Source organism: Cyprinodon variegatus, unplaced genomic scaffold (genome assembly GCF_000732505.1).
Source record: "Cyprinodon variegatus isolate N-32 unplaced genomic scaffold, C_variegatus-1.0 Scaffold7, whole genome shotgun sequence".
NCBI classification, from domain to species: domain Eukaryota; kingdom Metazoa; phylum Chordata; class Actinopteri; order Cyprinodontiformes; family Cyprinodontidae; genus Cyprinodon; species Cyprinodon variegatus.
In genome coordinates, this window is record NW_015150460.1 from 1,355,301 (window position 1) to 1,382,220 (window position 26,920).

The 26,920-nt window shown below is 38.6% G+C and overlaps 2 protein-coding genes across 3 annotated transcripts in view; one reads left to right on the forward strand and one right to left on the reverse strand.

Annotated features, from left to right (window-relative positions):
• The window catches only part of LOC107085689 (NADH-cytochrome b5 reductase 3-like), a 14,891-nt gene extending 5,799 nt beyond the window's left edge, over positions 1-9,092 (forward strand). The window contains exons 3-9 of the mRNA XM_015376174.1: positions 1,610-1,682; positions 2,901-3,007; positions 3,084-3,213; positions 6,290-6,373; positions 7,695-7,780; positions 7,868-7,967; positions 8,684-9,092. Of these exons, the coding sequence (XP_015231660.1) occupies positions 1,610-1,682; positions 2,901-3,007; positions 3,084-3,213; positions 6,290-6,373; positions 7,695-7,780; positions 7,868-7,967; positions 8,684-8,856 (753 nt within the window). The 3' untranslated portion in view covers positions 8,857-9,092. The remainder of the gene's footprint in view (positions 1-1,609; positions 1,683-2,900; positions 3,008-3,083; positions 3,214-6,289; positions 6,374-7,694; positions 7,781-7,867; positions 7,968-8,683) is intronic.
• Positions 9,093-9,151: 59 nt separating this feature from the next.
• The window catches only part of LOC107085676 (liprin-beta-1-like), a 32,933-nt gene continuing 15,164 nt past the window's right edge, over positions 9,152-26,920 (reverse strand). For both annotated transcript variants that reach the window (XM_015376162.1, XM_015376152.1), the window contains exons 3-25: positions 24,600-24,805; positions 23,258-23,338; positions 22,587-22,700; positions 21,153-21,263; positions 19,638-19,730; positions 16,882-16,981; positions 15,953-16,014; positions 15,811-15,877; positions 15,486-15,604; positions 15,217-15,290; positions 13,434-13,488; positions 13,135-13,279; positions 12,690-12,825; positions 12,493-12,615; positions 11,341-11,491; positions 11,085-11,196; positions 10,912-11,000; positions 10,671-10,793; positions 10,476-10,601; positions 10,219-10,407; positions 9,897-10,055; positions 9,755-9,820; positions 9,152-9,669 (exon numbers count right to left, since the gene is read on the reverse strand). In XM_015376162.1, coding sequence (XP_015231648.1) covers positions 9,583-9,669; positions 9,755-9,820; positions 9,897-10,055; positions 10,219-10,407; positions 10,476-10,601; positions 10,671-10,793; positions 10,912-11,000; positions 11,085-11,196; positions 11,341-11,491; positions 12,493-12,615; positions 12,690-12,825; positions 13,135-13,279; positions 13,434-13,488; positions 15,217-15,290; positions 15,486-15,604; positions 15,811-15,877; positions 15,953-16,014; positions 16,882-16,981; positions 19,638-19,730; positions 21,153-21,263; positions 22,587-22,700; positions 23,258-23,338; positions 24,600-24,805 — 2,588 coding nt within the window. In that variant the 3' untranslated portion in view covers positions 9,152-9,582. The remainder of the gene's footprint in view (positions 9,670-9,754; positions 9,821-9,896; positions 10,056-10,218; positions 10,408-10,475; positions 10,602-10,670; positions 10,794-10,911; positions 11,001-11,084; positions 11,197-11,340; positions 11,492-12,492; positions 12,616-12,689; positions 12,826-13,134; positions 13,280-13,433; positions 13,489-15,216; positions 15,291-15,485; positions 15,605-15,810; positions 15,878-15,952; positions 16,015-16,881; positions 16,982-19,637; positions 19,731-21,152; positions 21,264-22,586; positions 22,701-23,257; positions 23,339-24,599; positions 24,806-26,920) is intronic.

The following is a 26,920-nucleotide window of genomic DNA, read 5'->3' on the forward strand; positions in this document are numbered from 1 at the left end:
GCTGTGCAGCAACTCCTCCTCCTGTCTGCTAATGCATAACACCTAATTATGTACCATCCTTGCTCTGTTTGAAGAACAGGTTTTCTATTTTTTTTTTTTTTTTTTTACTCAAATCTTTATTAAACACATGTAGAAAACAATTACAAATTCAAAAAAATTGGTAATAAGTAAGAGCAATGTGATATAAGAGGGAACTAAATGTATTTATAGAGCAGATGTATACAAAAAATCTGATAAGGGGAAAAAAAAAAAAAAAAAAACTTTTTTTGTTTTTAATCTAAAAACATTAAATTGGGAGCCAGACTTAAATTAACTTTCCCGGTTTTGGAAGATGGTGTAATGAGAACAATACCAAATCACTCTGAAAGGCTGAAAATGAAAAGTTATTTTCCATAGTGTGTATTACTAAATATTTAAAACAAAAATGTTTTCATATTTTACTTTTTTGGTTTAAAATCTACAGATGTCCTGTTATTTGAATTTCTAGATCAGGTCAATAACAAACTTGTAAGAATCACAGCAGCCACAGGTAACATTAGGGCTTAACCAGGTAACCTTTATAAAGAACCTAAAAGACATTTCCTTATATCTTTTTTACTCACAGCACCATTAACACAGCGTCCAGTTTTATTAATAGTTGCAGATTATTTGTTCCGTTTTTTAAATAGGGAACAGTATCTGCTGCAGATGCAGCCTCTGTTGAGTAAAGGCCAATTTATGCTCCTGATGCATAGTCTCTGGAACCGTCAAATCTGTCTCTGTGCACGACCTCACACCCCTGCGCAGAGGCTCTGCAACTGTTGTCACACATCTCAAAAAAATCCTGACTATGCATTGGACGGTTGCAAACCTGCACAGACATCAAGCTGAAGTACGCAGACAATAAGCAGCTGTGATTGGTCCTTGTCCTTCTTGATTTGGTGCCAGGGTGCACCATTTTTAAAAGCCAAGGAACAACTGCAATGGACAACTAAGACAAAAGGTTAATCGAGGAGGTTCGGAAGTACAACAACTTTTCTGATGCCTCAGACAAATTATAAGATGCCAACGTCTCTGCCAAAACAAAGCTCTTGTGACCATCCGCCGACGTTCTCACGAGTTCTCGAATAGGCTCCCCCTCGCGCTTTGGCGGGAAACTGCTATGTGTCCCTAGAAATTTCAGACCGAGGTGCAGAACCAGCATACCAGCAAAACTGGTTTGCTACCAGACCCAAGCGACATTTGATGTGTGCGGTTGCAGAAGTATAATGCCCTTAAGAGCTCAGAAAAAATATCACTTATAGTTGAATAAGTTAATCTTAAACATTGATTAAACACAGAGGTTGGATTGTAACCTTGAATCATTATAACTACACTAGATGGCATTTTATTGAACTCTACAGCAGGAAGTTTCAGGTATCTGGTAATGATATTAAAATTATCATTAACCATTAAACATCCAACCAACCCAGTCGATTAAAAAGAGATTTGTTATTGTTTGATCTATTACTCGTTTGATTATCAGTGTGGTGAGAAAATGTCTGTGTTTGATTGACAATGGATGAGCTCTCTTTTCAACATTTGAGTCTTTTCAGCATAATTGCTGAAATAATTTTGTTGTTTCTTTTAGATTGTGAGTCACGACACCAGGAAGTTCCGCTTTGCTCTGCCTTCTCCTAAACACATCCTCGGCCTGCCCATCGGTCAGTATGAGCTCTGCAATGGACACATGAAACATCTCGTATCTTCAATAAAGGAAATTTTAAGGCCAGAGTATTGCAACAGACTCACACAAAGTAGTTCTTAAGATGTAGAAAGAAAAGGACACATTTATAAAAAATAAAAAAAAAAAGAAATCTTAATTTTTATTGTTCAGTTTAACCACTTTTCACATTTGCTGGGTGAGTTTTTATTAGCCAATCACTTCCACAGAGTTGAATTCCTTAAAATTCTTCTTTGGTTGTTTGGAAATCATCATCTTTGCATAATACTGCCACCACCATGTTTTATTGTTAGGATATTTCAGGAAATCTCAGTTTTTCTTCCCCCACAACATGCTTTGTGTAGGCTGGAAATGTCAGCTTTGATCTCCTCTGACCAGACCTGCTCTTCTACCTGTTTGCTGTTCCTCATGCATGACTCTATACAATCCTTAACCAGGGATTTACATTTTTTTTCTTTAGACAAAGGCTTTGTTCTCACCGCTGTTCCATAGTGTCATGTTTTTCTACTCTGCTCGTGCTGAAATTAACTGTTCTAAAGCAGGAAACATCAGAAACTATCTTTAGGCTATTATTGAGGCATATTTGTGCACAACTAATGATTCTCTTGAGACAGAGTTCCTCCAATCTGGGATACAGTATTAATATTAGAAAAGACTGGAGCACAGCTGGTTGTCTATTTTCACTCAGTCACCAGAGACACATTCCAGTGTCAAAGATGCTATTGGTCTCAAACTGTTGAACACATAAACACACCTAGAAGCGAAGAAAATGTGGATTTATTGTTATTGTCGTCATAATAATTCCCAATAATTTCCCCCCAAAAAATATTTCTCATATCGAGCACTGGCAGTGGAAAACCTTTCCATTTCCGAATGACAGCCAGACCGTTTTACCTGACCTCTCTGCTGTTTTCTTTGATCTCTTTGAGACCAGAAACGGAACATGTGGATTTATAGTGAGACAGGAGGTGGACTCTGTTCCCTTATCGAGCATCTTCTTGATGGATGGATTAGCCTTGATTTTATTTTAGGGTATCTTATTAAGGCAGGACTTGAAACATAAACACTTTATAAATTCTTATCTGTAAAAAACTCACATCAAATCCTGGGAATCATCAATCTTTATGCAATTAAGCTCAATCTTTTTTATATCAAATTATAAAATTTAATATGCATCCCCGCTCTCTCCCCCTCCCAGGCCAGCACATCTATTTGTCTGCAAAAATAAACGGATCTCTGGTCGTCCGTCCGTACACGCCCGTCTCCAGCGATGATGATGAAGGCTATGTGGACCTGGTGGTGAAGGTACATTTCAGACGTTTCTCTGCCTCCATGTTTTACTTCGGAGTATTTGAATGTCTTCTCTCTGTCGTTCTGGCAGATTTATTTCAAAGACGTTAATCCGAAATTTCCAGAAGGGGGGAAGATGAGTCAGTATTTGGAGAGCCTGAGGATCGGGGACACGATTGAATTCAGGGGCCCCAGTGGGCTTCTGGTCTACAAAGGCAAAGGTGAGATCAACTTATTAACACCAACGTTGTTAACTAGTCCTAAAGTTGATTTGATCAGTTTCCATTCACACACAGGTGTGAAAATTTTTCGTTTTAGAATTAGATCATCTAAATTTCAAAAAAAAAAAAAAAAAAGCTGTTTTTAATTCAAATTTGTATCATTATGCTGCCCAATTTCTTAAGATTAAACTTTTGGATTATTTTATTTTATATTTATACTTTGGGACCTAAACAAAAATACTTCATATCCCTGAAAATCTGGAAAAAGATCTGGGATTTCCTTTGATAATTTTCTATTAATCCACAGTCTTTCTCATTTAGACCCATTTAATTTAAGATTCAGTTTCAACATTTTAGCGCTATGTATTTGGAATGAATGCATGTCCAAAAATCCACAAAGTTCATTTTAGTTCTAGTGCGATTTTTAACTTCAGGTTTAGTTGGTACTTTCTCCTACGGAAGAGGATTAGGGCCACTGAACAAAAAAGAATTAACTGATTTTTAAATTTTATTTCAGTGTAGTATGGGAAAAAAGTCAGAATTTTTTAATGTCAGAATTCTTACTTTAATCTCAGAATTCTGACTTTAATCTCAGAATTCTGACTTTTTTCTCAAAATTTTGACTTTTTTCTCAAAATTCTGACTTTTTTTTATTGACAGAATTCAGTCAGAATTCTGAGAAAGGTCAGAAAAATCAGAATTTTTCCCATACTAAACTGAAATAAAATTTAAAAATCAGTTAACTTTTTTTCGGTTGCCCTAATCCTTTTCCGTAGTCTCCTATGGCGTAACGACTGTGCCATTGATTTGAATGAGAAGGCACCCATCTGAGCGCGCAGTGAGACAGATATTCAGCATTTAAGCATCACACGCACGTCCTAAAATCCGGTCTGGCACACGCTCAGCCCACTGTCCTCACGTTCGGTTCCATCTCTGCGCTCAACACCAGCTGTGTCTCATAAACGTATGTAAATGAACCACACCATCAGCCAATCACGCGCTACTTTTTTTTCATCCAATCAAAGCATTTGTTGCAAATACTACACGCTGTTTAATGAAAAACTACCAAAGAGGAGGATTGGCAGAAGTAAAAAGGTAAAAGATTTAGCTAAAACTTAATGTTAGGTAAAATAAACTCTTTGATTTTATACTTTTATTAACTGTACACATATGCTTACTGCCATTTTGTGTAGTATTCATTCCTCAAGACCTGGCTGTCCTTGCTCTGCATGTTGTAAAGGTTTTCCTTCATTCTTAATATTAGATTTAAAAAGTGAAGCAATCATAACATACGGCAGGGTAAGACTGTTTATCCTCCACTTTGGTAGTTTTTCATTAAACCGCATGTGGTATTTGCAACAAATTAGTAGAGTGTGACTGGCTGATGATGCGATTCATTTAAATACATTTATGGAGTTGAGAGGGCAGAGACAGTCGAGCGAGCGGAGAACCAGCTGAGCGCACAGCTGCTGTTGAGCACGTACAGAGATGGAACCGAGCATGAGGACAGTGGGCTGACAGATTGGTGCCCGCATGCTCAAAGTAATGTCACAATGATTACACCATAGTCACCCTGGTTCTTAAAGGGACAAAACAGCCTAAATATATCACTATAGGATCTATTTTTGTGTTTTTAAACAAACAAAATAAAGCTATTATGGAAAATGAGCCGAATTTAAAGTAATCTCTTGTAATGTCACAAGATAAAGAGCTGATCTAAGTTGGTACAGATGGTAAAATAGCATTAACAGGGTTCCCGCGGGTCCTTAAAAAGTCTTAAAAGGCATTGAATTCTTCAAAATAAAATTAAGGCCTTAATTGGTATTAAAATGTCTTAAATCAGTCTTTCGTAGGTCTTAATTTGTAAAACATCATAAATAGGATTATTTTTATTATGATTTATTTTGTAATCTCAATAAAACATTAAAATTGACCTTTTTTTAATTTATTTAAAAAAAACAAAAATAACGGCTCGCCATTATTTGTTCCGTCCCGATAGCGGAACCAATAAAAGCGTTGTTGCGGCCGGGACATTTGGGAGATGCACCAGTAACTTTTTGTCTGGAAAATATGAGCAAGTGTAAATGTCACCAAAATTGTCTCCAGCCAAGAGTTTTCTCCATGGCTAAAACCAGGGAACATACATGAGGCACAGTGGATTTTGTGCAAGAAGTGATTCAAGCTCAGAACGATGGGAATTAAGGCAGTGGAGTCGCATGCGAAGCGCGAAACATAAAGCGTCAAAATGGAGTTTCCGAGAAACAGCCGGTATTTCTCAGTCTTGTTCCACTCTTGTCTCTGCAACGCCTCCACTTATCACCAAATCAAACATACTAAGAAAACCATACAAAGAAAAATAGCTGCAAAAAAGACTTAGAACTGGTTATGTTGTGGCTTTAAAACTGATTAGTTTTGTTCCCTGCTAAAACAAAGTTTGTGAATTCAGTTAAACAATTGTTAAAATATATCTGTAATTTGTGTGTTTTTAGCTTTCTTCCTGTATGGGAAGCTTTTCAAAATCTGAAACATTAGTGCAGTGGTTTATTTTAAAATAAACCTTTGGGTTAAGTTGTTGCAAGCAAGTGTTTCTTGTGAATTTGGTCTTAAATTTTTATTTCAAGTGGCATTAAAAAGTCTTAAATTTAACTTGCCTCATGCTGTAGGAACCCTGATTAAAATAGCTGCATAATACAATCTGAAAAACAGTTATATTAGCTTGTTGTTCTGTCATTTGCTGAATCCACAGATTAGACCAAACTAATATTCAGGCAGATTCAAAGTTAGTTTTCTGTTCTCAACTACCCAGATTGTTAAAAATGTTAGAAACCTGTATTTTAAAGAAGGCAAGTCACATATTTTTTTATTAAAGTTTTAATTGCATTTATAACCTATGTAAAATACTTCGGTCTAAAAAGTACAGAATACCAGAAACTCAGTTGTAGATGTATGATAAAGTGAGGGATTTCTGTGAACATTGAGGCTCATGCTGACATTAGCTTCATTGTTAACATCTGGTTTGGTCTCTGAATCTGACTGCTGAAGTCTCAACTTTAATCTGAACCTGTTGTCTCTGCAGGAGTTTTTGCCATTCAGCCGGATAAGAAATCTCCAGCTGTGACCAAGACAGCCAAACATGTGGGGATGATTGCTGGAGGAACAGGTGAGGTAGAAAAACTCAGATCTGAACCATTTTCATCTGAGATCTTTCCTTGTTGATCTTAAGCTTCTGTTTGGATCTCATTGCTTTTGTGATCGTCATTAGAATCAAGCCCTCATTCTGTTAGTAAGGAAAGCAGTTTTAGATGATTTGAGTTTTTTGATGTGGTGCATTGGTTTATTAGAAACATAAATAAGGCAGGACGAAGGCCTGTTTTCACCTCTTTACACCTAATTCTGTCAAACTCATCAGGCCAGGCAATGTCTTTACTATCTGCTGTTCAGTTTTGGTGAGCCTTTGCAAATTGGTCGTGTGTGATTTAATACTAGAACTTTAGGCACTAAAATAGATTCTTATGCTACGTTCACACGGCACTCGATTTCAGAAGCAAAAAAGAACCTGCTGGTTCATTTTTGTTGCTTGTAGGTCAGATGCTCATCTAATCTTTGATGCTTCTGCAGTGCGTCCAGTAAAGTGTGTTGAGATGCGTCTGATGCTTCTGCTCCTTTGTTCAATGACAGAGAGCGGCTTTGCTACATTTGCTGTGATCAGTGGGTAAAAAGTAGTTTTTAACATATTTTTAAGCAAGGAAGTCCACCTGAAAACATTGTCTGTGCAGTCAGTTTATCAAGATTATGATCCTTCCTTAAATATTATTTTGCTGTCGCAGCTGGCGGGGCGTTGTCACTGGGTATCCCCAGCAGCAGCTGCTTGGGGGTTTTCCCCTACTGTTCAAGGCGGCAGAATAATAAAAGCGAACATATTTTGCTGTCAGGTTTTGACATTTAAAGCCCATTTCGGCATTAATAAACTGTTTCAGTGGAGTTATAGCGATCTTTGCGTTGTCTGTCTCTCTGCGAGCTCCCCTGATTGGTTGATGTGAAGCGTCGAGCATCAACAATTACATTTTTTTCTAAATCGAGCAGCTGCTGCTTGTGAAGCGTGTCACATGCCTCTGCTGCTCCAGAACCTTTTGATGCACGTCAACCATAGACTTTGCATGTAAAGCGGCTGTAAACGTAGCATTAAATAGAAATATATCTGCCTGCCCTGGAAGTCTTACTTACCATTGGACCTTCCATGGGATTCTTTTTATTTAGTTTGATTCTGCAGAGCTTATATGCAGATTAATATGTGAGGAAGTGACAGGCATCGTCTCTGGTTAGATAATCAGACTTTGATCAAGAACAAGTTCCTCATAACAGATCAAATCGACAGACTCTTTCAGTATAAAAACAGCTCCATGTTTTAATAACGTCGTAGTTTCTATTAATGGGGAAACAGTCCAAATGATAGTGATTATACCAGCCTGTGTTTTCTTCAGGGATCACCCCCATGCTGCAGCTGATCACTGCCGTCACAAAGGATCCTCAGGACAAAACGGTGTGTCACCTGCTGTTTGCCAACCAGGTGAGGTTCATAAACCTGAATCACTAGATGTCTGCCCATCCAGAGAGATGCTATCAGATGTGTAAAAACACACTCCTGTGTCCACAGACTGAGAAGGACATCCTGCTGAGAGACGAACTGGAGGAGGTTCAAGCCAACCATCCAGACCGATTCAAGCTGTGGTACACAGTAGACAAAGCGCCTGAGAGTAAGTCCTGGGACATTTTTTCCTCCCCTCAATTCTGCAGCCTTCTCCTTTCTTACAGTAGTGATAAATAAAAGTTGCTGCTTTTAAATCCATGTTAAATATTGGCAAGCCGTGTTTTGAAAAAAATGAGAACCATTTAAAATGTTTGTTTATTGAATCTGAAAAGAGTCCATTACCTGAAACAAGAAACTTCCCCCGGTTAACTGTTTAATTTCCCCTTAATTCTACTAAAATTCAGTTATTTAGGTGACATGCATTCTGGGGAGAAAAAAAAATAAATTTCACCAAATGTTCTCAATGTAGCCATGTAGCTTAGCCCCAATAGATTATAGAAATTGATATATTTAGCTAACTGCACAGGAAGTAACAAAAGTTTTTTCTGCATTTTTCAAGAAATATTTTAAAGTTGCACCAAATTAATTTGGTTAAGGCTCCTAAAATCGGTTTTATTAACCAAATTTTTCCCAAAACTTCAGATATACTAATAAGGACTTTTTAGGGGAGAAGCATATAGAATTTTAACATCAAGTTTTAGATCTTGACCTTTAAAAGCCAGTATAGTTTCAATTTGATAAGAAAAAAAAAACTAGAAATTTTTAGATTTTTTCAGAATAAAATCTAAATATTGATTTTAAAATTGTTGTGGCTGTAGTTCCTCTTTTTCACCAGCAGGTGATGCCAAACAAAGCATCTCATTTTGACTTTTCTGTTTCCAGACTGGGAGTACAGTCAGGGCTTCATCAATGAAGACATGGTGAGGGAACATCTCCCACCTCCTGGTGACGACACGCTCATCCTGATGTGTGGCCCTCCACCAATGATCCAGTTTGCCTGCAACCCCAACCTGGACAAAGTGGGCTTCTCACAAAGCCGCAGGTTCGCCTTCTAGACGTCCGTCCGCTTGGAGGAAGAGAGGTTTGGATATTTAAGGGCCTCTAGCTATTATCTCTGCCCTTAAAGCACTAAAGCAGAGGGATTTGCACAGTTTCAACCATATTTATGGCGTATTATCCATGCAAAGCAACTACAGCTAGGACCAAACCATGGGAGTTTACTTTGTGAATAGAGATGTATGTGTTTAGGAAAGTTAAGGTCGATGGCTGTTCATCAAGTGCCTTAAAAACCTGCAGAACTCATTAGTCATTGCTGCTTAATGTCAGCTTTGTTAATTGTTACCTGAAGTATAAACTGTACATCTGGCTGCACAGCTTGTATTGCATAAAAATCTGTTGACACTGAAGTGATGTCTGTGGTTGTCATGTAAAAAGTGATTAAGAAACTTGGATTTAAACCTTTATTACAAAAACAATTCAAACGCACAACAAAGATTCTGCTTCTAAAAACATCTTTGGTTACAAGGCTTTCTTGATAGCTGTTAGTCTGTATGAAGATCTCTCTTGTTGCCTTTAAACTGTCATGTCTGCTTAAGATGGTGCAACAACCCTGTTCATTACCAAACAGGTTAAAGACGCCAAGAGAGCTCCTTCATCTAACGTGAGTCAGTTTTGTAAATCACAAAAACTGGATATTTTAGTTCATGCATGCTATGAGTAACCTCAATAAATACAGAATAGAGACTAAATACTTTGGTCAGATATAACCTGCAGGCTGATACTCAGGTGGAGGAGTTGAGCACTTCTGTTTTATCCTCTGTGGGGCAAACTGAGATCACCTGGAAGAGCTCATCTTCCTTTAGCATGCTCTGGAACACAGAACAGAAGAAACATTGCCATCAAATGTAGGAATTATGGACAGGATAATCACATGGGAACAGCTTGGCCTCCTACCGTCAGATTGTTGATTCCTTCTGAGAACGCTCCAATCTGCCTGACGGTTCCCTCGGAATCTTCCATCTTGTAAAGAAAAATATGAAGCTCAGATGTTTATAAATCCATTTAGGAAGACTCAGAAGTAGAAACACCTCAGTACCTGCTCCATGGGGTCGAAGGTTTCCTCATAGACGTAGACGTTCCTCTGGAAGCTGCTGCTCTTTGGCATCTCCACATTCATTGGACAGACGTAGTCCTCCCCGTCGTCCTGACGTCTCCTCCTCAGGGAGCCGAAACCACCAAAAGATGAACGTCTTGGCTGGAACAAACAAGAGCCGATCGTTTAAATGGTAGGCTGCTGGTTGGAGAGTTAAGTTTTATTCTCAAGCAAAATCTGTCTAACATTAGCATTGAGTAAAAGAACAAAGCTGCCCCTGTAAGCTAACCTGCAGTAATCACAGTTGTTCAGGGTGATTAGGTACCTTAACTTTAGCTGTAGCTGTGAGGACCGTATAATCCGGGTTTTCCAGACACTCCTGTTTGAGCCTTTGAGCTTCAGAGCCGACTAGCAGGTGGAAGTGTGTAGCCAGGTGGCGTCTCAACAGGGTCTTGCTGGGAGGAATGTTGAGCAGGAGGGCGAGCGCTTCCACATTGAATCGGGGCTCCAACACCTTCAAAATGTACGGAGGTTAGAGTCAAATCACCTCTGGAGGGACATTTAATCGCGTCAGGTCGTCACCATTAGTCCTCCATGAACTCCGCTCCCCCTGAGGTTGGGAGCGTACTCGGCCAGATCGACGGAGCGGAGCCACTCCATCACTCTGTGGTTGGTCCACTGGGAGATCTCAGCCGGTGTGATGTTGTTCTGTTCAAACTCAAACAAGTTAAAAAGGTTTCAGATATGAATGGGAGCAGAAAGGTGGGAGGTGTTTACCTCATCAGAGGGGCGACGTCTCAGACAGTTTGGGTCATAGGAGTTCAGACGCAGGACCTGGATGGCCCTCTTGATGCTGAGGTGATGAAGGACGCTCCCCACCTTCAGAGACAGCAGATCTTCCTGCAGAGGAGAAGAAATACCCTTCAGAGATCAGTTTGGACTCATCTAAATCAGTTCTAGTTCTTTCCAGAATCATAAGGGATGAAGAATCAAAGGTTTTTTTCCTACACAGACTCACCACTGTCATGTAGTGCAACATGCGTCCATCAACTCGAGCCTCATCGAAGTTGCTCTTGTACTGCGGGAGGCCGATGTCATCCAGCCACCCTGAAAAAAAATAAAACATGAACGGTACTGAAGCTCAAACCTTTGCAGGATTCAGCAGGTCTACTGTGAAACACCATCACTCACTGGTGACCCAGTTGTGGTCCAGTTTGCCCTGAAGGTCATCTCCCTCTGAGGAGAGCGCCTGGAGGGCGAGCTGCAGCTTCTTCCTGTGGAGAGGCAGCTTCATTCCCAGCTCCTGAAGATTCACAGTAAATATTACATTCTTCAGAGATGCTTTGCTAAATTAAATCTTTTCTCAAACCATTTTAGGATGAATAAAGATTTCCAGATTAAATCAAGTGCAGATGTCATTTTTCACATCTGGGAAAAAACAACCAACCTTTTCCAAATCATGTTGTGACGCCTGCAATAAAGTTTGTCCCGATTTGACCCAGTTCTGTCCCTGAGCTGCATACAAGCCGAGCCCCTGCTCCTGTAGCCAGGCAAAAACGTCCTCTTTACTCCACCGAGCGAAAGGAGTGTCCACAGCTCTGAAAATAAGAACAGAAACCAAGTCTTTGTTCACAATTAACTTCAATTACAAATAAGAGAGAACATAGCAAAATCCAGTCATTTAATCTAATTGTTTTCCCTTTATTTCCATTTTAAAAGTACCATATTGGCCCAAATTTAAGACCAGTTTTTTTTCCTGTTAAAAACAATGTGAAAAATGGTTGTCTTATAATCAGGCTCTAACCAATTATACAGGGTGACAGTTGTCTGGGGTCTTTCTGAAACATGGTTTGATTAACAGGAGATTTCTGAATTTTCAATAAATACTGTCAATTTCTAAACACAATACAGACTTTGTAGTTCCTAGTATTTCTTTTATAATAAAGCTATTAGAGGCATTTTTTTTTTAAGGACAAAGGTCAAATTGGTACTCAGTTATTAAATAGCTTAGCAAAATATTAACTTAGTGGTTCACAGGAAAGCTTAAGGTTTAAAGAAATACTGTCAAGTAATATATCAGGTTAATATACTCAGATTTAGCCAATTTCACTCCTTTTAATGATTAAACCATCTGTTTAGCTCTACTTCCAAAATACTTAAAATTGTCTAAACTGTTTTATTCTACTCCAAACATGTATTGTTTGAAGAGAGATAGTGGTTTCTAAAACAAAGTCTGTGTTTATTCTGTTAATCACTGTTATGTAGCTTCCATATTTAAACAGATCTAAGGTGGTGAAGGCTCTGATAATCAGTGTTAGAAAGAATCTCTAATCCAGTTAAGTTTAGGGTACTTCAGATTGTTCATAAAACCAGAAAATAAATAACATTTTCAGATTCTTGTTTCATAAGTCTCTAACCTAAAATAAGTTAAATGTGCAGAACATCATCTGTAGCATTGAAAAAAATGGAACAGAAAGTATAGAAAGCAGGATGGACCAGACTACAGACGGCATTAGTTGCTGCCTTTAAACTTTAAGACTAGTGGTTGGATTGTATACATTAGGTTTGCACATATTACCAGCCTCCACTGAACACCTACTTGTGCTTTGAGTCTCGTGACCAGCCGAGCCGAGGACCAGCCGTGGCTCTGACTCCGCCCCTCCTGAACTCCGTCTCAGCTCCATCATCCGGGTTGAATGAGGTGGAGTGGCTCCTCTTCAATCTGCAAGAGACGACCATTTTAATCTACAGAACCGATTTCAGTGCATTCACATTACACTACTCACAATGCTTTACCTGCCAAAGAATTTCCTCAACCCGCTCGACTTCTTCTTGGCTTCAGGAGATGATGGGAGAGGAGCGGCGCGGTGGGATTTTTGGGGAGGAACACCTGCGAGGTCGAGGTGCTCAGTGCCTTTACGTTCTGCCTCGGCTGTTAACAGAGATTTGCAGAAATCAGTTTAAAAACGGTAACCAGTTGCACCTGATGCTATTTTTTCCCCGTCTCACTGATCCTTTTCATATTAAATAGAAATGAATGAATAGAAAATAATTGGGTTAATTAAGGAAGATGCCAAAAATAAAAAGTATTCCCTTTGCAGAACCCTGTATTATTAGTCAGTCTTTTTCATTTCTAGCTGCCTCCCTACAGTATACCAGGATCATTCCACTCCAGGTACAGTCTTTAATAACAAACATGGATAGAAACCTGCAGGTAAGTGTTAGATTAAGTTATGCTCACCAAGGTCTGATGAGCCAGCCGTCTGTTTGCCTCCACGTAGCTTAAAAAAGCCGCGGCCAAATGAGGCACGGACCCTCTTGCTGCCAAAACTCCCATCGTTAGTTTTTCCCTTGGAAGAAGAACTGGATCCTGCTTCTCTTTTAACCTGAACAAATAAAAACAAACTGATAAAAATCTGCAGCAAAGAACAGTGTGCTGTGCCATATTTGACCACTAGATGTCAACAGAACTACTTGCATTACAGACAAGAGCAGAGCTTGAAAAATTGTGTATAAATAAATGAAAGGCCTGGATGCTACCTGCTCAGTGCTGCTGGTTACAGCTGAACCGTCGCTTTGTGGATCATCTACGGAGCTGAAACAATCAGAAACTTCAGTTAGATAGAAAATTAAGCACGTCAAATGTCAGTTAAGAAAACCTGAAAAAAAAAATGGCAGCAGAAGCAAACAACCTTATGACTCAATAAAACTTTAATTGTTGTATCCAGATGAATAAAATATGTTCTTAGATAATCAGGCCTCTGTTGTCTGTAATGCTATCCTCTAGATGAGCAAAAAAATTATATTACAAGACCACTAATAAAAACAGGTTTCTTTAACATGGACACACCTTTAATGTTTTTTTTTCTAGAAATCAAAGACCAGATAAAATCAATGTCTGGTTTAGGATCTTTATGGTTCAGGTGGAGAGGAAAAAAAGCAGTGGCAAAGATTCTCTTATTAGTAAAATATTACAAATAAACAATAAAACCACTTTAAGCCCAACATAAAGAGTGAAATAATTTTTTTCCCCTCCTAAACAGCAGCAGGTTCTGGGATTTGAGTTAATGTAAAAAAAAAATCCATTGATTTAAGTCAAACTATTTTTGGGGGGGGAATGAGAAAAATACATTACCAAAAAAAAAAAATGTTTCTGTGGAGTTCAAAAATGTGCAGGATTACAAACCTGCTGAACCTTTTTACACTTTCTCATTTCAGACAAACTAAAATGTATTATGTGAGTATGTTTTGTTATAAATTAACAAAAATAAAAACTAAGGCTTGAATGCTAGTCTTAAGTTATTTACAAAAAAAACATCAGGCACACAGATTTAATCATTTTTTATCATAAAAAAATTACCAAACTAAAAATTTAAAACTAGCTTTTATTTCAATAATAAAAGCTTAATTTCAAGCTTTTAAATATGCTCGTTAAAAAAAACTAAATGTTGCAGCTGATGTTCTACGTTCAGCTAGTTTATCAGTTTTAAATACACATCTAAGAACAAGAAGTGATGAACTGATGTCATCCTAAGCTATGGAAGACGATAGCTTAGGGGGTGGGCTGGGGTTTATCTTCATAAACAGAAAAATCAACTAATCTACCAGCACTATTCTCCACCAGCTTTGCCCAATATTTGTGACAAATAGCTGAATGCTGCATGGAAAATTTCTGACCTTTTAAAGCTTTGACACAGATGCTTCATTAGATTTAGCCATTATCATCCTAATCCAAGTATCATTTGATCTAAACAACTTTGAGTGTATCATTTCCTCCACTCTGGTCTTTGCAGTGCCTGGAAGCTTCATCTATTTCTGTCAACTTTGACCAACTTCTCCCTCCCTGCTAAGGAAAAACAACCTAACAGAAGGATTCTGTCATGAACCATGTTTTATCACGTTGAATGGTCTGTTCAGGCTAATGTGTATTTTTTTTCCTCCCACCACAAACTATTTTTGCAAAGTACAATTTTTAGTGCCAAGAACATTTTTGTACACTATTGATTATCCACATTTGACACATCTCTATTTTTTTTCCATTTTGCACTAAAGCAATCATTCTATAATGAACATTACACAAAAGCATTGCAGGTCTAAGTTTATGAAACCACAGCAGTAAGAAGACAATTTTCGAAGTTTCAACAGCCAGGAGTCGCCCCCTGCTGACCGTTTTATGAAGTGTAAGGCTTGAGCACTGAATTCAACTTGTCCCAAAACACACACACAAAAAAAATTTAAAAGTCCCCCAAAGCAAATAACATTGAAAGATGCTGAATTAGTTATAATAATAAAGTCTACAATTTACTCATTAAGTTTGTTTTACCTTTCTGCTGCTTGTAGCTGTCGTTCTCTGTCCAGCTCATTCATTTCAGAAAGGACAGCTATACAAGGTATTGACTGAGAAAACAGAGGAAAAAAATGTGTTCAGTATTTTGCTCAGACAAGAAAACATTAACAAAAAAAGCCAGAGCAGAAGCTGTGAACTGGGGGATCATTTCAGGGTGGGAGACCGAAGCTGGAGTTTTTCTACAGGAAGTCTCCAGTCGGGGGTTCATCCTGTGTCAGAGCTGTTTGGACAGAGGTTGTGTTTACCTCATCGCAGCTCCTTCCTGTCTCCCCCTCCAACTCCAGGGTGACCTGATCCACCTCCATGGACACGGAAAGCGAGGGATCATCTGTGATATCGGCGTAGTCATCTTCTTTTAGCTTCTCTGTGAGGAAAGCAGTTCACACAGTCATGCACTGAATGACAAATATGCTTTTAATCTCTTTTCAGAGGTCATCCATCAAATAAAGGCTTTAAATCTTTACTACTTACTGAAAAAGGCTCTACAGTAAATGCTTTTAATGATAAATTTGATCATATTTGGGAACGTTAGTACTTGAGTAAAATCTGCTTTGTGAACAACCCTCTCACCTCTGACCAACTCCTGCACTCTCCTGCACTTCGTCAGCGACTCCTCGAGCTCTTTAATCCTCCTCTCCTGCAAATAAACACAAAAGCTGAAGTGATGATGCATCCTGGCGGGCGGAGTAACCGCCGACATGCCACTCTGTACCTTCTCATCATTCTCCGATGTCAGCAGCTCCAACACCCTCTTCATCTTCACCACCTCTGTATCTGGAAAGATTTAAAAAAACAAGGTGTTACAGTTGTGTAAGTTTATCCTGAATTCATTGTAGCTCTGAAAGGAGACTGGTTTTGTAGTCATTTTTTTTTAACTAAAGCATTTTGTTACACTTTTTAAATCATAAATCTAAATGTTAACCATTAATTTACATACACATATATGGATAGACCGATTGATCAATTGACAGATGCATGTATAAATGGAGAGTAAGAGATTTGAACTGATGGAGGGATAAACAAAAACAAACAAAAGGATGGATGGATTGAGTGTACTGAAAACACCTCTGCTCTCATTTCAATATTTTCTTGTTTGAACAAATAATCGTTGTGAATTTAACTGAGCTAATGAGCTCGAGTCTTTCAGGATTCAATCCTGCTTCATGTCGTCTCGACATGTAAACAAAGACGCCTGCTGACTTCAGGGAAGAGCAACATCATTTTGTTGTTCAAATTCGTCTTAAGAAATCTTTCCCAAAGCAGTACAGTCAGACAGAAACCAGACAAAAACCTAAAGGGACCCACTGAGTTTGATGCCGCCTCCTTTAGAACCCTGCATTCCTCTGCCAGCTGCAGGGATAAGATAAGGTCAGCTGTGGGTGGAAGGAGTAAGACAGTCTGATGTGTTCGAGGTGGATTCTCCAGACAGGGAGATAAGGGCCGATTAACAACAACATAAATATGAATTTAAATGCAAGATGGAAACTAATTAATAAAGAGAAAACTCCAGGGGAGCTGAATAACGTAGGAATGTCAACATTTTCTTAAATAATCCTTCCATCCCAGAAAATTAAAAGTTAAAGTGCATGAAATGAGAAAAGCGGAAAGAGGAATTCATCCTGTTATGAAAACAACTCGCACCTCTCTCTCCCCCAGTAATTCTGTTGTGGGCCTCCCCCTTCAACCTTCTTAGTTCCTCGTCCTGCTCCTCCAGATGCCTCTGCAGATCATGCAGCTCCTCCTGCAGAGAAGAGCCATCAAAATACTCAAACCACAGCAACAGGAAAATATAAGAAAAAACAAACGAACATAAGAACAACTAGTTTACTTGTGTCTGAATTTCTGCACACAAAAAAAACAAAATATTCCCCAGTAACATTTCTATTTCAGTTCTGTCCAGCTTTTTGTTTCATACTTTTTCCAAATGCTCCAGATTTACAAAAACCTCTGTTATAGTTCACACCAAATGATTTCAAAGTGGGTTTCCGTCGCTTGCTTAACAGACAGAAATTTGCATTGAGAGCGACAAGCTCCTCTCCTCCTGCTTCACAGCGTCACCAAAAAAGAAGAAGCTTCTTCTATATCTGCTGCCTGCTGGTTGTAACCCAGCATGGCGAACATTAGCCGAGTGAGTCACAGTAGTTTTATCCATTATGGAAAGCTGAACAGGGACTTTGGTGTCGTTGCGTTCAACCAGATCCTCTGGAGATGAGGTCCCAAAACAACAGATTTAAGGCGCGGCTGCGAGCTGGAGCTCAGCCAGGGGCAACAGGAATCCGGACAGAGTGACCTAGAGTGGGGGAGAGGCGGCACCCGGCCGGGGCGCGCTCTGGAACTAAGATGATAAATGATTTTATAGTCCTTTCAGGTGCTACATTTTCTTCATTTTATTAACTTTACTCTATGTCAACATTTTTTTCTTTCTTCCAAAAAAGCTTCGCCTCCACTGTGCACCCGCCCACCGAGTCCCTGATTAATTTACACAAATAGCTAAAAGTGCATCCCTGGATGCGCCTTTACCTACGGATAATATGGAGATGGATCGCTCTGATCGCTGAAATCTTGTTTGGTGGGAACGCAGCATTCCAACGTTCCACAGATGAAGCTCCTGATCCAGCTGAATGTGATTCCGTGTTGTTTAGGTTGCAGCTTTTCATTCCATGACATGTACCTCTCAGAGAAACCCTGATGTTGTGCATGAAGCACAAACGGCCGTTCGATATGCACAGTTTGTGCTGGATAGAGGAGAGACTCCAGTCTTACTATATTTTAAGTAAGGCTCGTTCACACCACAGTCTGCAGTGACCCAAATCAGATTTTTTTTTTACCCATATGAGACCTGGATCTGATCTTTTCATGGCTGTCTGAACAACACCGATCCGATTTTTTCCAATGCGAACCAGGCCACATGGCTATGTGGTCCTGAATCTGCTACAAATCAGATCTCGGATGGATGCGACCCGTTTCTGAACGGCCAGGTCGCATCCATCCGACCTGAATGTCATTAATACCCGACAATGGTCACTCTTCTGCTCCTTGCTACGCAGAAGTGGCAAGAAAAACAACAGCAATGGTGGACGATAATGCAGAGAGTAGTATTTATATTTAACACTCTTGGAAAGATTGAGTTTTTAAGGTTGGGAAAGATCGCTAGATGTTCTTCAGCACTATCATCCATGTTTACTTCTGTAAACACAGAGCATGCTTGCTTGTGATGTCATTGCATCCTCTACTGTGCATGCGGGACACTTAGGTTATATTAATGCAGTTCCCACAGGGGATCACATACAAGTCGCATATATTAAATGATTGATTTTTAATAAAAAAAAATCAGATTAAAAAAAAAAAAAATCGGAATTGAGCATCAAGGCCTGCACTGTGAACGTAGTCTAAAAGATTTGAAGAAAGACAAAGTGGGAACACCTGCTATATTGTATTGGAATAATAAAAGAAGCAAAATATTTAAAACCTGCAGTTCTACTTTGCATCATGTTTGGCTAGGTTTGTCTTTAGCTAAAATCCTCAATTTTTTTATGATTGAGAAACCGAAACAAAGCAGCAACACCTTAGGTTTCATCTTCTTCTAAGCATGCTTAATGTAAAGGAATTTCATTCGAGTCAATAAGTCGATGCAATCAACTCGTTTTCCTTAGATAGAAAACTTCGAATCAATTTGACTGGATGATCTGTTGAACTGTAAAGAGTCTTGAGATGACATGTGTTGTGAATTGACGCTATAGAAATAAACTGAATTGAAATTGAATTGAATCTACACCAAGACCTCTCATGCTTTGTGCCTCCCTCTATGTAATGAACAAATTTTACCAAGTTAAGTGCACACTATTAACAAATCATTAGATTTAAAAAGCGGGTAAGTTAGCGTTTTAATTTCAACTACCTGATTTATGCAAATAGCAGCATTCAGTGAAACTAATTGACTCTAAAACGCTGGTTAAATAAATGGACAGTCACTGCACTAAAGGAATACAGATTTCACACAACTACTTATAAGATCAATGTTCAGAAAACTGGTGAATTAAAATTAAAAGCTAAATAAACTATTTCTGTAGCAGTCATTAAGGCACTTACAAAAAGTGTGATGAAAGTCAGGAAAGCAGTGTGCAGCAGGAGAGAAGCAGGAGGTGTTAGAAAGAAGAAAAAGGCTTGAGATCAAACCTTCACCCCATCTCCACTGAAGCGCTTTGAGTTCCCCTTTGGATGCTTGAGAGGTAAGCAGGTTGCAGAAAGGCATAAAAAAAAAAAAGAATCACAGGAAGAAGGGGATGAAAAACAGGAGCAAAGGCAAGTGATCAAGAAGGAAATGATGAGTCAGGAAAATCAGAAGAGGGTCCATTACAATTATAGCACCTTCTTCCACTGACGTTATAAACACTCACTTTGGCTCCTTTTAGTTTCTTCTCACACTGCAGTCTTTCATTCTCTATGTCCGTCATCCTAAACCTCAGGTCTGTCACTTCCTGGTACAAACCCTGGGGAGATAAAATAAAAATAAAAAACTCAAAAGAACGGTAGACACCATGCAGAACACGAGACTACATCACACACACACAAAAAATAAATAAATAAATCAGGCCTTGATTGTTTTTAACACTAACATACAGCCAGGTCAGATGGTTTAATTTCTGCCTTATGGCCTTTCACAATCTGCCAATACAAAAAGGTGCAACCTCCTTCCAAGCCAGCTGAAAGCCTCGGCTGGGCCTGGGAGAAAAGCTAAAGAATTGAACAATTTTTAAGTAATCTTTTCTGTAAACAAAAGAAACATATTTAACAGTTTATTCAATAAGTTTATTTATTTATTAAGACCTTAAGTGTAGCAGCTTGACAAAGTTGAAAAGAAACTGGGTCAGCGGCATAACCAGTTAGAAGGAATGGTTGGTGGGGTACTTCCCAATACTGTAGTAGATAATCGAAACAAACATTAGGAAAACATTTTATGAAACTTACGAGTAAAGCCACAATTTCCTTGCAAACATCTTTGAAAAATAATCATATTTGTGGCAAAAGATGTAGGTGCCTGATTCCTGCCTTTCAATTGCTGAAAGTTTCAATAAACTTTCAGCAATTTCAGGAAATATTTTCTCATTGTCATACTGGGGTTCTATGTGAAGAATTCAGAGGGAAGAGCTTTATTTAATACCAATCAGGCCGTAGCATAACTAAATATGGAAAAAAGTGCAGCGCTTTGAATACCTTCCAGAATTACTGTTTGGATCATTGACAAATAGTAAATCATCTGCACCGTTTCCAAACCAAACATACATGCAACTAAAATCTTCAACTGAAAAGCAGCAACTCTGATATTGGAGATAAAAAATGTTTTGGTTCATCTGATTTTGGATCATTTCTGTGTTTAGTCTGTGATGCTGATTAATGGCAGAGAAACAGCTGCCTGTAAAACGACACTAAGAGGGAGCTCTAATAAACTGAGTGTGTCGGTCGGGTGCTGAAAAGATCATTAGTGATTAAAGATTATGTAGATTTTATTGACAACTGGATTTGAGGACTGTGGAATAAAACATTCACAGATGAGTAAAAGGTCTATGCTTCCTTTTTACTGTTGGAGTTGGAAAATATATTATATTCCAAACAGAACTGAGACTATGGAAAGATTTCTCTGGACAGATGGAATCTGAGTGGGGGGGTTGTGTGTCAGGAAACAGCTGCTTGAGTTAGTAGAGAGTTTAGGCCTCCTTACTGGACCCCTAAAATAAAAAAAACACTTCCAACCGACACCACATGACAGATCCAAGTGCCCAAGCGAATGGCTGATTTTATAAACAATGACTGGACAGCTGCCAGAAGTCGTGGTGCAGGTGCAGCTTTTAAAGAGCCCTCGATCTGCTCTATTTCACAGCATCTAAGTGCCTTTTCTACATGGCAGGTCCTACCTCGTTGCCCCTGTGGTCTCTCTCCAAAGCAGTCAGCTTCAGCTTCAGGCTCGACACCTCGGTCATCAATTCCAGCTTCTGGGTCTCCAGCGCTGTCCGGTTTAACAGCTCCTGAGGATCAACCTTATTCGTCAGTTCAGCAGCACCAATGTAATCATAAGTTCAGGCCTATTGTGTAGCTGTAGCTGTTCTGGGAGTGGATGCTTTGTGCCTGTTTGAGTAAGATTGCTGCCCTTTGCTGCTGTTAGATGCTATGAAAACATAAAAACACTTATTTACATCACACAATTAATACTGCCTCTTAAATCCTTTTTGTAGAGGAAAACCGTTCTGAAACATAAGCAACTAAAAAGAGAGCGCAGACCTTCGTTGAATAGAAAACTTTTCCCCGAACTGTGACTTACTAGCCTGACATAGCCCTACTCAATTCTAGTCAGAATATGAGTCTGATGCTGCTCCATAGAGCTGTGATTATGGGGCGTGTTTCGAACGAACCAGGAAAAAAATGCCTCTGCACTCAATTGGATAGACCTACAACCAATAAGAGCAACGGAGTGCGTGACGTATGTTAAGCCACGCATAGTTGTTGTCAACAAAAATCAAAGCGTGCTTTTGCACGCCTATAATAAGAAGATGAGCCTTGATCGCGTTTCTCTGTTCCTCTTTTAAAATTAATTTGCTGTCGATATCTTCTAGAACAGACCTAATAGCAGAATCTACTCACCTAAACTCTCTGGCGGCAGCCATTGTTGTTGTCACCCAAGCGCGCTTTGGTCACGTGGTTGATTACGTTACTGTTGATAATCTGTCCATCATAGTATAAAGCCCGCCCTGACAATTTGATTGGATCGCCAGAGAGTGGGCGATCATACTCGCGCTACTATGGAGCAATGCCAGACCGAACTTCCCGACCTCAAACATTGTGGGCGGGACTAAGTTCGGAATGGCCCCAGGCTAGTGACTTACAGCTATAGCTAAAAAACGCCCTTGATCTGGATAAAATTTTAAAGAATTGTTCCTTGGCATGAGGCACAGATTTAGTATAGTTTTCCTTAAAATACTTTAATAAGTTTATAAATAGAGCACAACTTGCGTCCTTGCAGCCTTTGGTGTCTGTTCTGCTCTCCTTCATTTGCTTCAGATCTAAAAGCTCCCTTTTTAGGTCTGAAGATCAAGACTTTATGAGGCATGGCTCCTTTTTCTGTGTTCTTGTATTCTTTTTATTATAATACCTCTGGACTTGTTGAGTCCAAAGCTAAAGCTGTCAATAGTCACTGTTATCCCAAATTATCAACATTCCAAGTTATCCTGTACTCAGACAGACAAACTCCCATAAAAACATAACCTCATTGGCAGAGAGGACCATCAGCTAAATGTGCTGAAACACCATGACAGGATGGAATAAATAAACCAGTAGCTTCATGGTAGTCTCACCTGTTGAAGTAGCTCCTCAGCAGCATTTAGCTTTTCCCGATGAAGCTCCAAACTTTTGTCCAAATCCCGAATCTTTTCTCCCTGCACCTCCACCTGGTCTGTTAGCACACTGACCTGCACAGTCAAAGCAGCCGACCAAACCGATCAAAATGTTCAAAAATCTTTGAGATGAATAACATATATAAAACAAAAACAGCAATACTTTTTGTATTCCACAGTTTTGTTTCTGACTTAGTCCTAAAATCACGAACCCAGAACCAGGAAAGTGTGATCTACAGAACCATCTAAACTTCCCTTGCAAAGAGAGGAAAACTGCTCCTAAAACAAACATGTTCTTAGGAACTTTTTAATCAAAAAGTTAAAAAAAGAAAAAAATAAATTCAACTTGATTTAACATTGAAAAAATTGTGGCCAAAACTGGATGGAATAAATGAAATTTATATATTAATTTCTTTATAATGCATTAAAACATAATTTTCAACATGAATCTCTTTTCCTGTCTATATTTGTTGAGTGCAAAAAAACAATGTTTGAAAAAGGAAAATTGGCCTAAATCAGACATTTATGGCACAGCTAAATACATACACTATTTATACAATCACACCAAATTGCATAATTAGAAACAATTGTTCTGTTTTGCAGCAATGAATGGAAGCTTTTTCTTCACCAACCTGAAGAATAAGACATTCTTTGTCGCTCTCCAGCCGTGAAAGACGCTCTTGATAGACTGCCTCAGAGCTGTGGACGTTGGTCTGACAGAGAAACAATAGCTGATTATTTCTGCGGTTAGGAGGTTAAAATAAAAACATCTAGGGCATAATTATATAAAAAAGCATCCATTTGCTATTTTCTTTTCATTGTGCACCACAACAAAGGACCTGAAATGAAGCAATCAACTCAACATGAAAGAAAAATAAATGACAGAATCCTAAGACTGGTTTAAATTTGGAAATCTTCTGAATGAACCTGGAGTTTCCCTGTGATCAGATGGATGCTTTACTGCTGATAACTCTTTACTGTACTCCCTGCCTTTATTTCAGTCTAAAGCATTTAGAAAAAGCCTAATAAAGTCAAAATATGCAGGAAGGAAATGTGAATACTGGCTAGGAGTCTGAGGATGCCTTGACTGCACGTTTTAGGACATCGTCAACCATCCAGTGTGCCATTTGAACAATGAATAAATTATTTAAATACACATTTAAAGCTGATGGTAAACAGCAATGAAAATTCTCTAAATATCTGGATAAACTAAGGAAAATTATTTTGAACATGCGCTAAAAAAGTATGAATATTAAAGGTATAGTGGAAATATTTTTTCAAAATTTTTTAAAAGACCCGCCCTCTCCACTTAAAAAAAAAAACAAAAAATGCACATGCACAAACACGTACCCGCTCCTGAATGGAAACGCCTATTAAACACGAGCGAGAGCATGCTGGAGCCCATTTCTCCTCGTACAAGCTCTGTTAAAAAGTTGCTGTTTGCATCGCCCATACATGCTTACGTAAAAGTAGATTTGCAATTTTTCCACTACGTCAAAAAATAGTCGAGTGAAGAAAGAAAAAGGACGAGCATGTAGGACGGCCTTACGTTAACATATCACCAGAATGATTGACAATTAGGAGGACCACTTATTTAGATGATCCATCCGGAAAAAACACTTCCTCCACTATACCTTTAATCCTGTTTTTGAGCACTGCTTTTACAAGTTTAAAGCCCTTGGTTTAAACAGTTATGGGGAATTAAAAAAAAAATTGAAGACATATTTTTCTATCCATTTTCTTACATAAAGGCATGGTTCAGCTATTAAAGTCTAATCGCTTTTCCTCAATTCTTATAAGAATCAGTCAGGACTCAGACGACAGCTGCTGAAATGACTTCATATTTTAGAGTCATTAAAGCAGCAGGAACGAAGCGGCTCCAACAGTTTAAACACAGTTTAATTACATCTCAAGAAGCTTCAGTTCTATTGAGGAGGGCGGGGTGAAGGGCCTCCTTCAGATATTTTCTCTTACCATTCTTCCATGCAGCCACCCAGCAAGTCCCTCTGCAGTGGAATCTGGGATCTGACAGCGCAGGTTGTCCCGTTCCTCGTTGTCCATCAGCTCCAGCGCAGCTCTGAGGTCCTCCAGGAGGTGAAGAACCCTGAAGCCACCCAGGAGGGGAGAAGTTGGCGACTGGCAGTCAAACAGCCCATTGGTGTAATCAATGGCCTTGGAGCCTTTAGGAGTAGAGGGGAGATTTAAGAGTCATGCTGATTTTATTTCAAATGGGTTAGAAGAACTACAAGAACTGATTCAAATTAAGGTGAAATGAGAATCCAATGTGTTCCAAATCACACTAAACTGGACCTTGTTACTTTGCAGAAAGATTATTCACGAGTTCTCATTTAGTGCTAATCTGTGGGAGAGAAGCAGATAAATAGGAACATTTTACTCCCATTTCAAAAAGGAGTAGATATTTCAAGTATTAAATCACTGCGCATGGATACAGCTGTTAAGCCTCTGATCTGAAAACTTTCCCTTAGATTTCATTCAAATGATCACATATATAAATACAAATCAAGGAGAAGAAAGGGTAGATTTTTAATTACACAAATAATTAAACCAACATTTAACCATCAATTCTTGCATTTGGAGTATTTAGTATATAAAGAGAGCTCAAACATCTGAGTTGATCAGTGAGTTTTAAACTAATTAATTAAAAGAAAATAGATCTGAATGATGCTCATTTAGAAAACTATTGTATTTAGACATTATTTACAGTAAATCTTTAAGGGGTATTGGGCTGAATATTTGGACTGAACTTATTCTAACTCAGTATTAACCTTCCAGTTGACTATTATCTGCTAATGTTTGTTGAGTTATCACATGAGTTCACTGTGTTGAAAAGTATAATACTTATTGTCTAACCGTAGGGGGTTGTTTTTCTTTTCCCTCTTGTAGCAGGGTTCCTACAGCATAAGGAAAGTTAAATTCAAGACTTTTTAAGACTTTTTAATGCCACTTGAAATAAAATTTTAAGACCAAATTCACAAGAAACACAAGAAAAACCTGCTTGCGACAACTTAACCCAAAGGTATATTTTAACATAAACCACTGCACTAATGTTTCAAATTTTGAAAAACTTCCCATACAGGAAGAAAGCTAAAAACACACAAATTACAGATATATTTTAATAATTATTTAACTGAATTCACAAACTTGGTTTTAGCAGGAAACAAAACAAATGAGTTTTAAAGCCACAACATAACCAGTGCTAAGTCTTTTTTGTAGCTATTTTTTTTTGTATTGTTTTCTTAGTATGTTTGATTTGGTGATAAGTGGAGGCGTTGCAGAGACAAGGGTGGAACAAAACTGAGAAATACCGGCTGTTTCTCGGTAACTCCATTTTGACGCTTTGTGTTTCGTGCTTCGCATGTGCGACTCCACTGCCTTAATTCCCATCGTTCCGAGCTTGAATGACTTCTTGCACAAAATCCACTGAGCCTCATGTATGTTCCCTGGTTTTAGCCATGGAGAAAACTCTTGGCTGGAGCCAATTTTCATTACATTTACACTTGCTCATATTTTCCAGACAAAAAGTTAATGGCGCATCTACCAAATGTCCCGGCCGCAACAAGGCTTTATTGGTTCCGCCAATAATGGCAAGCTTTTTAAAATTTTTTTAAACGTCAATTTTAACATCATGAATAATCCTATTCATGATGTTTTAAAAATTAAGACCTATGAAAGACTGATTTAAGACATTTTAATACCAATTAAGGCCTTAGTTTTATTTTGAAGAATTCAATGCCTTTTAAGACTTTTAAAGGACCCGCGGGAACCCTGTGTAGGCATCATACTGCTAAAGTCTTAAAAAGGATTAGAACATTTTCTTAACTCAGATAAAACATTATCCTTAGTTTTAAGGTTTGCAGAGCGGGGGGATTCCAAAAAAATTTTATCAAGCTTTATTAAGCCTACCATAAAACTGAAAAAATGCTGTTAAATGCCATAAGACATTCTTTTTAAGATGAGAAGTCAGGGTTTGAGATGGCAAAAACATATTTTCTATGGCTAAAATATAAGTTCACGCATTTGAAACCATAATCCTTGAATTATTATTCTGAGAAATGGGATGGTCAGTTTCTAAAGATTAGTTTTAGGACTCCAACAAACCCAAGCGCTGATAAACTGGCACCATCGCAGCTGGATTAGAAAGATCCACTTTGTTTAGGTTTTGTGGGATTTTTGGAGGCTGACTACTAATAAAATTTAAAATTTCTTCAACTTCAGTTTTATTTTTTAGGTCTTCCTTATCAAACGTAAAACTCCAATCCTCAACATGAGAGGAA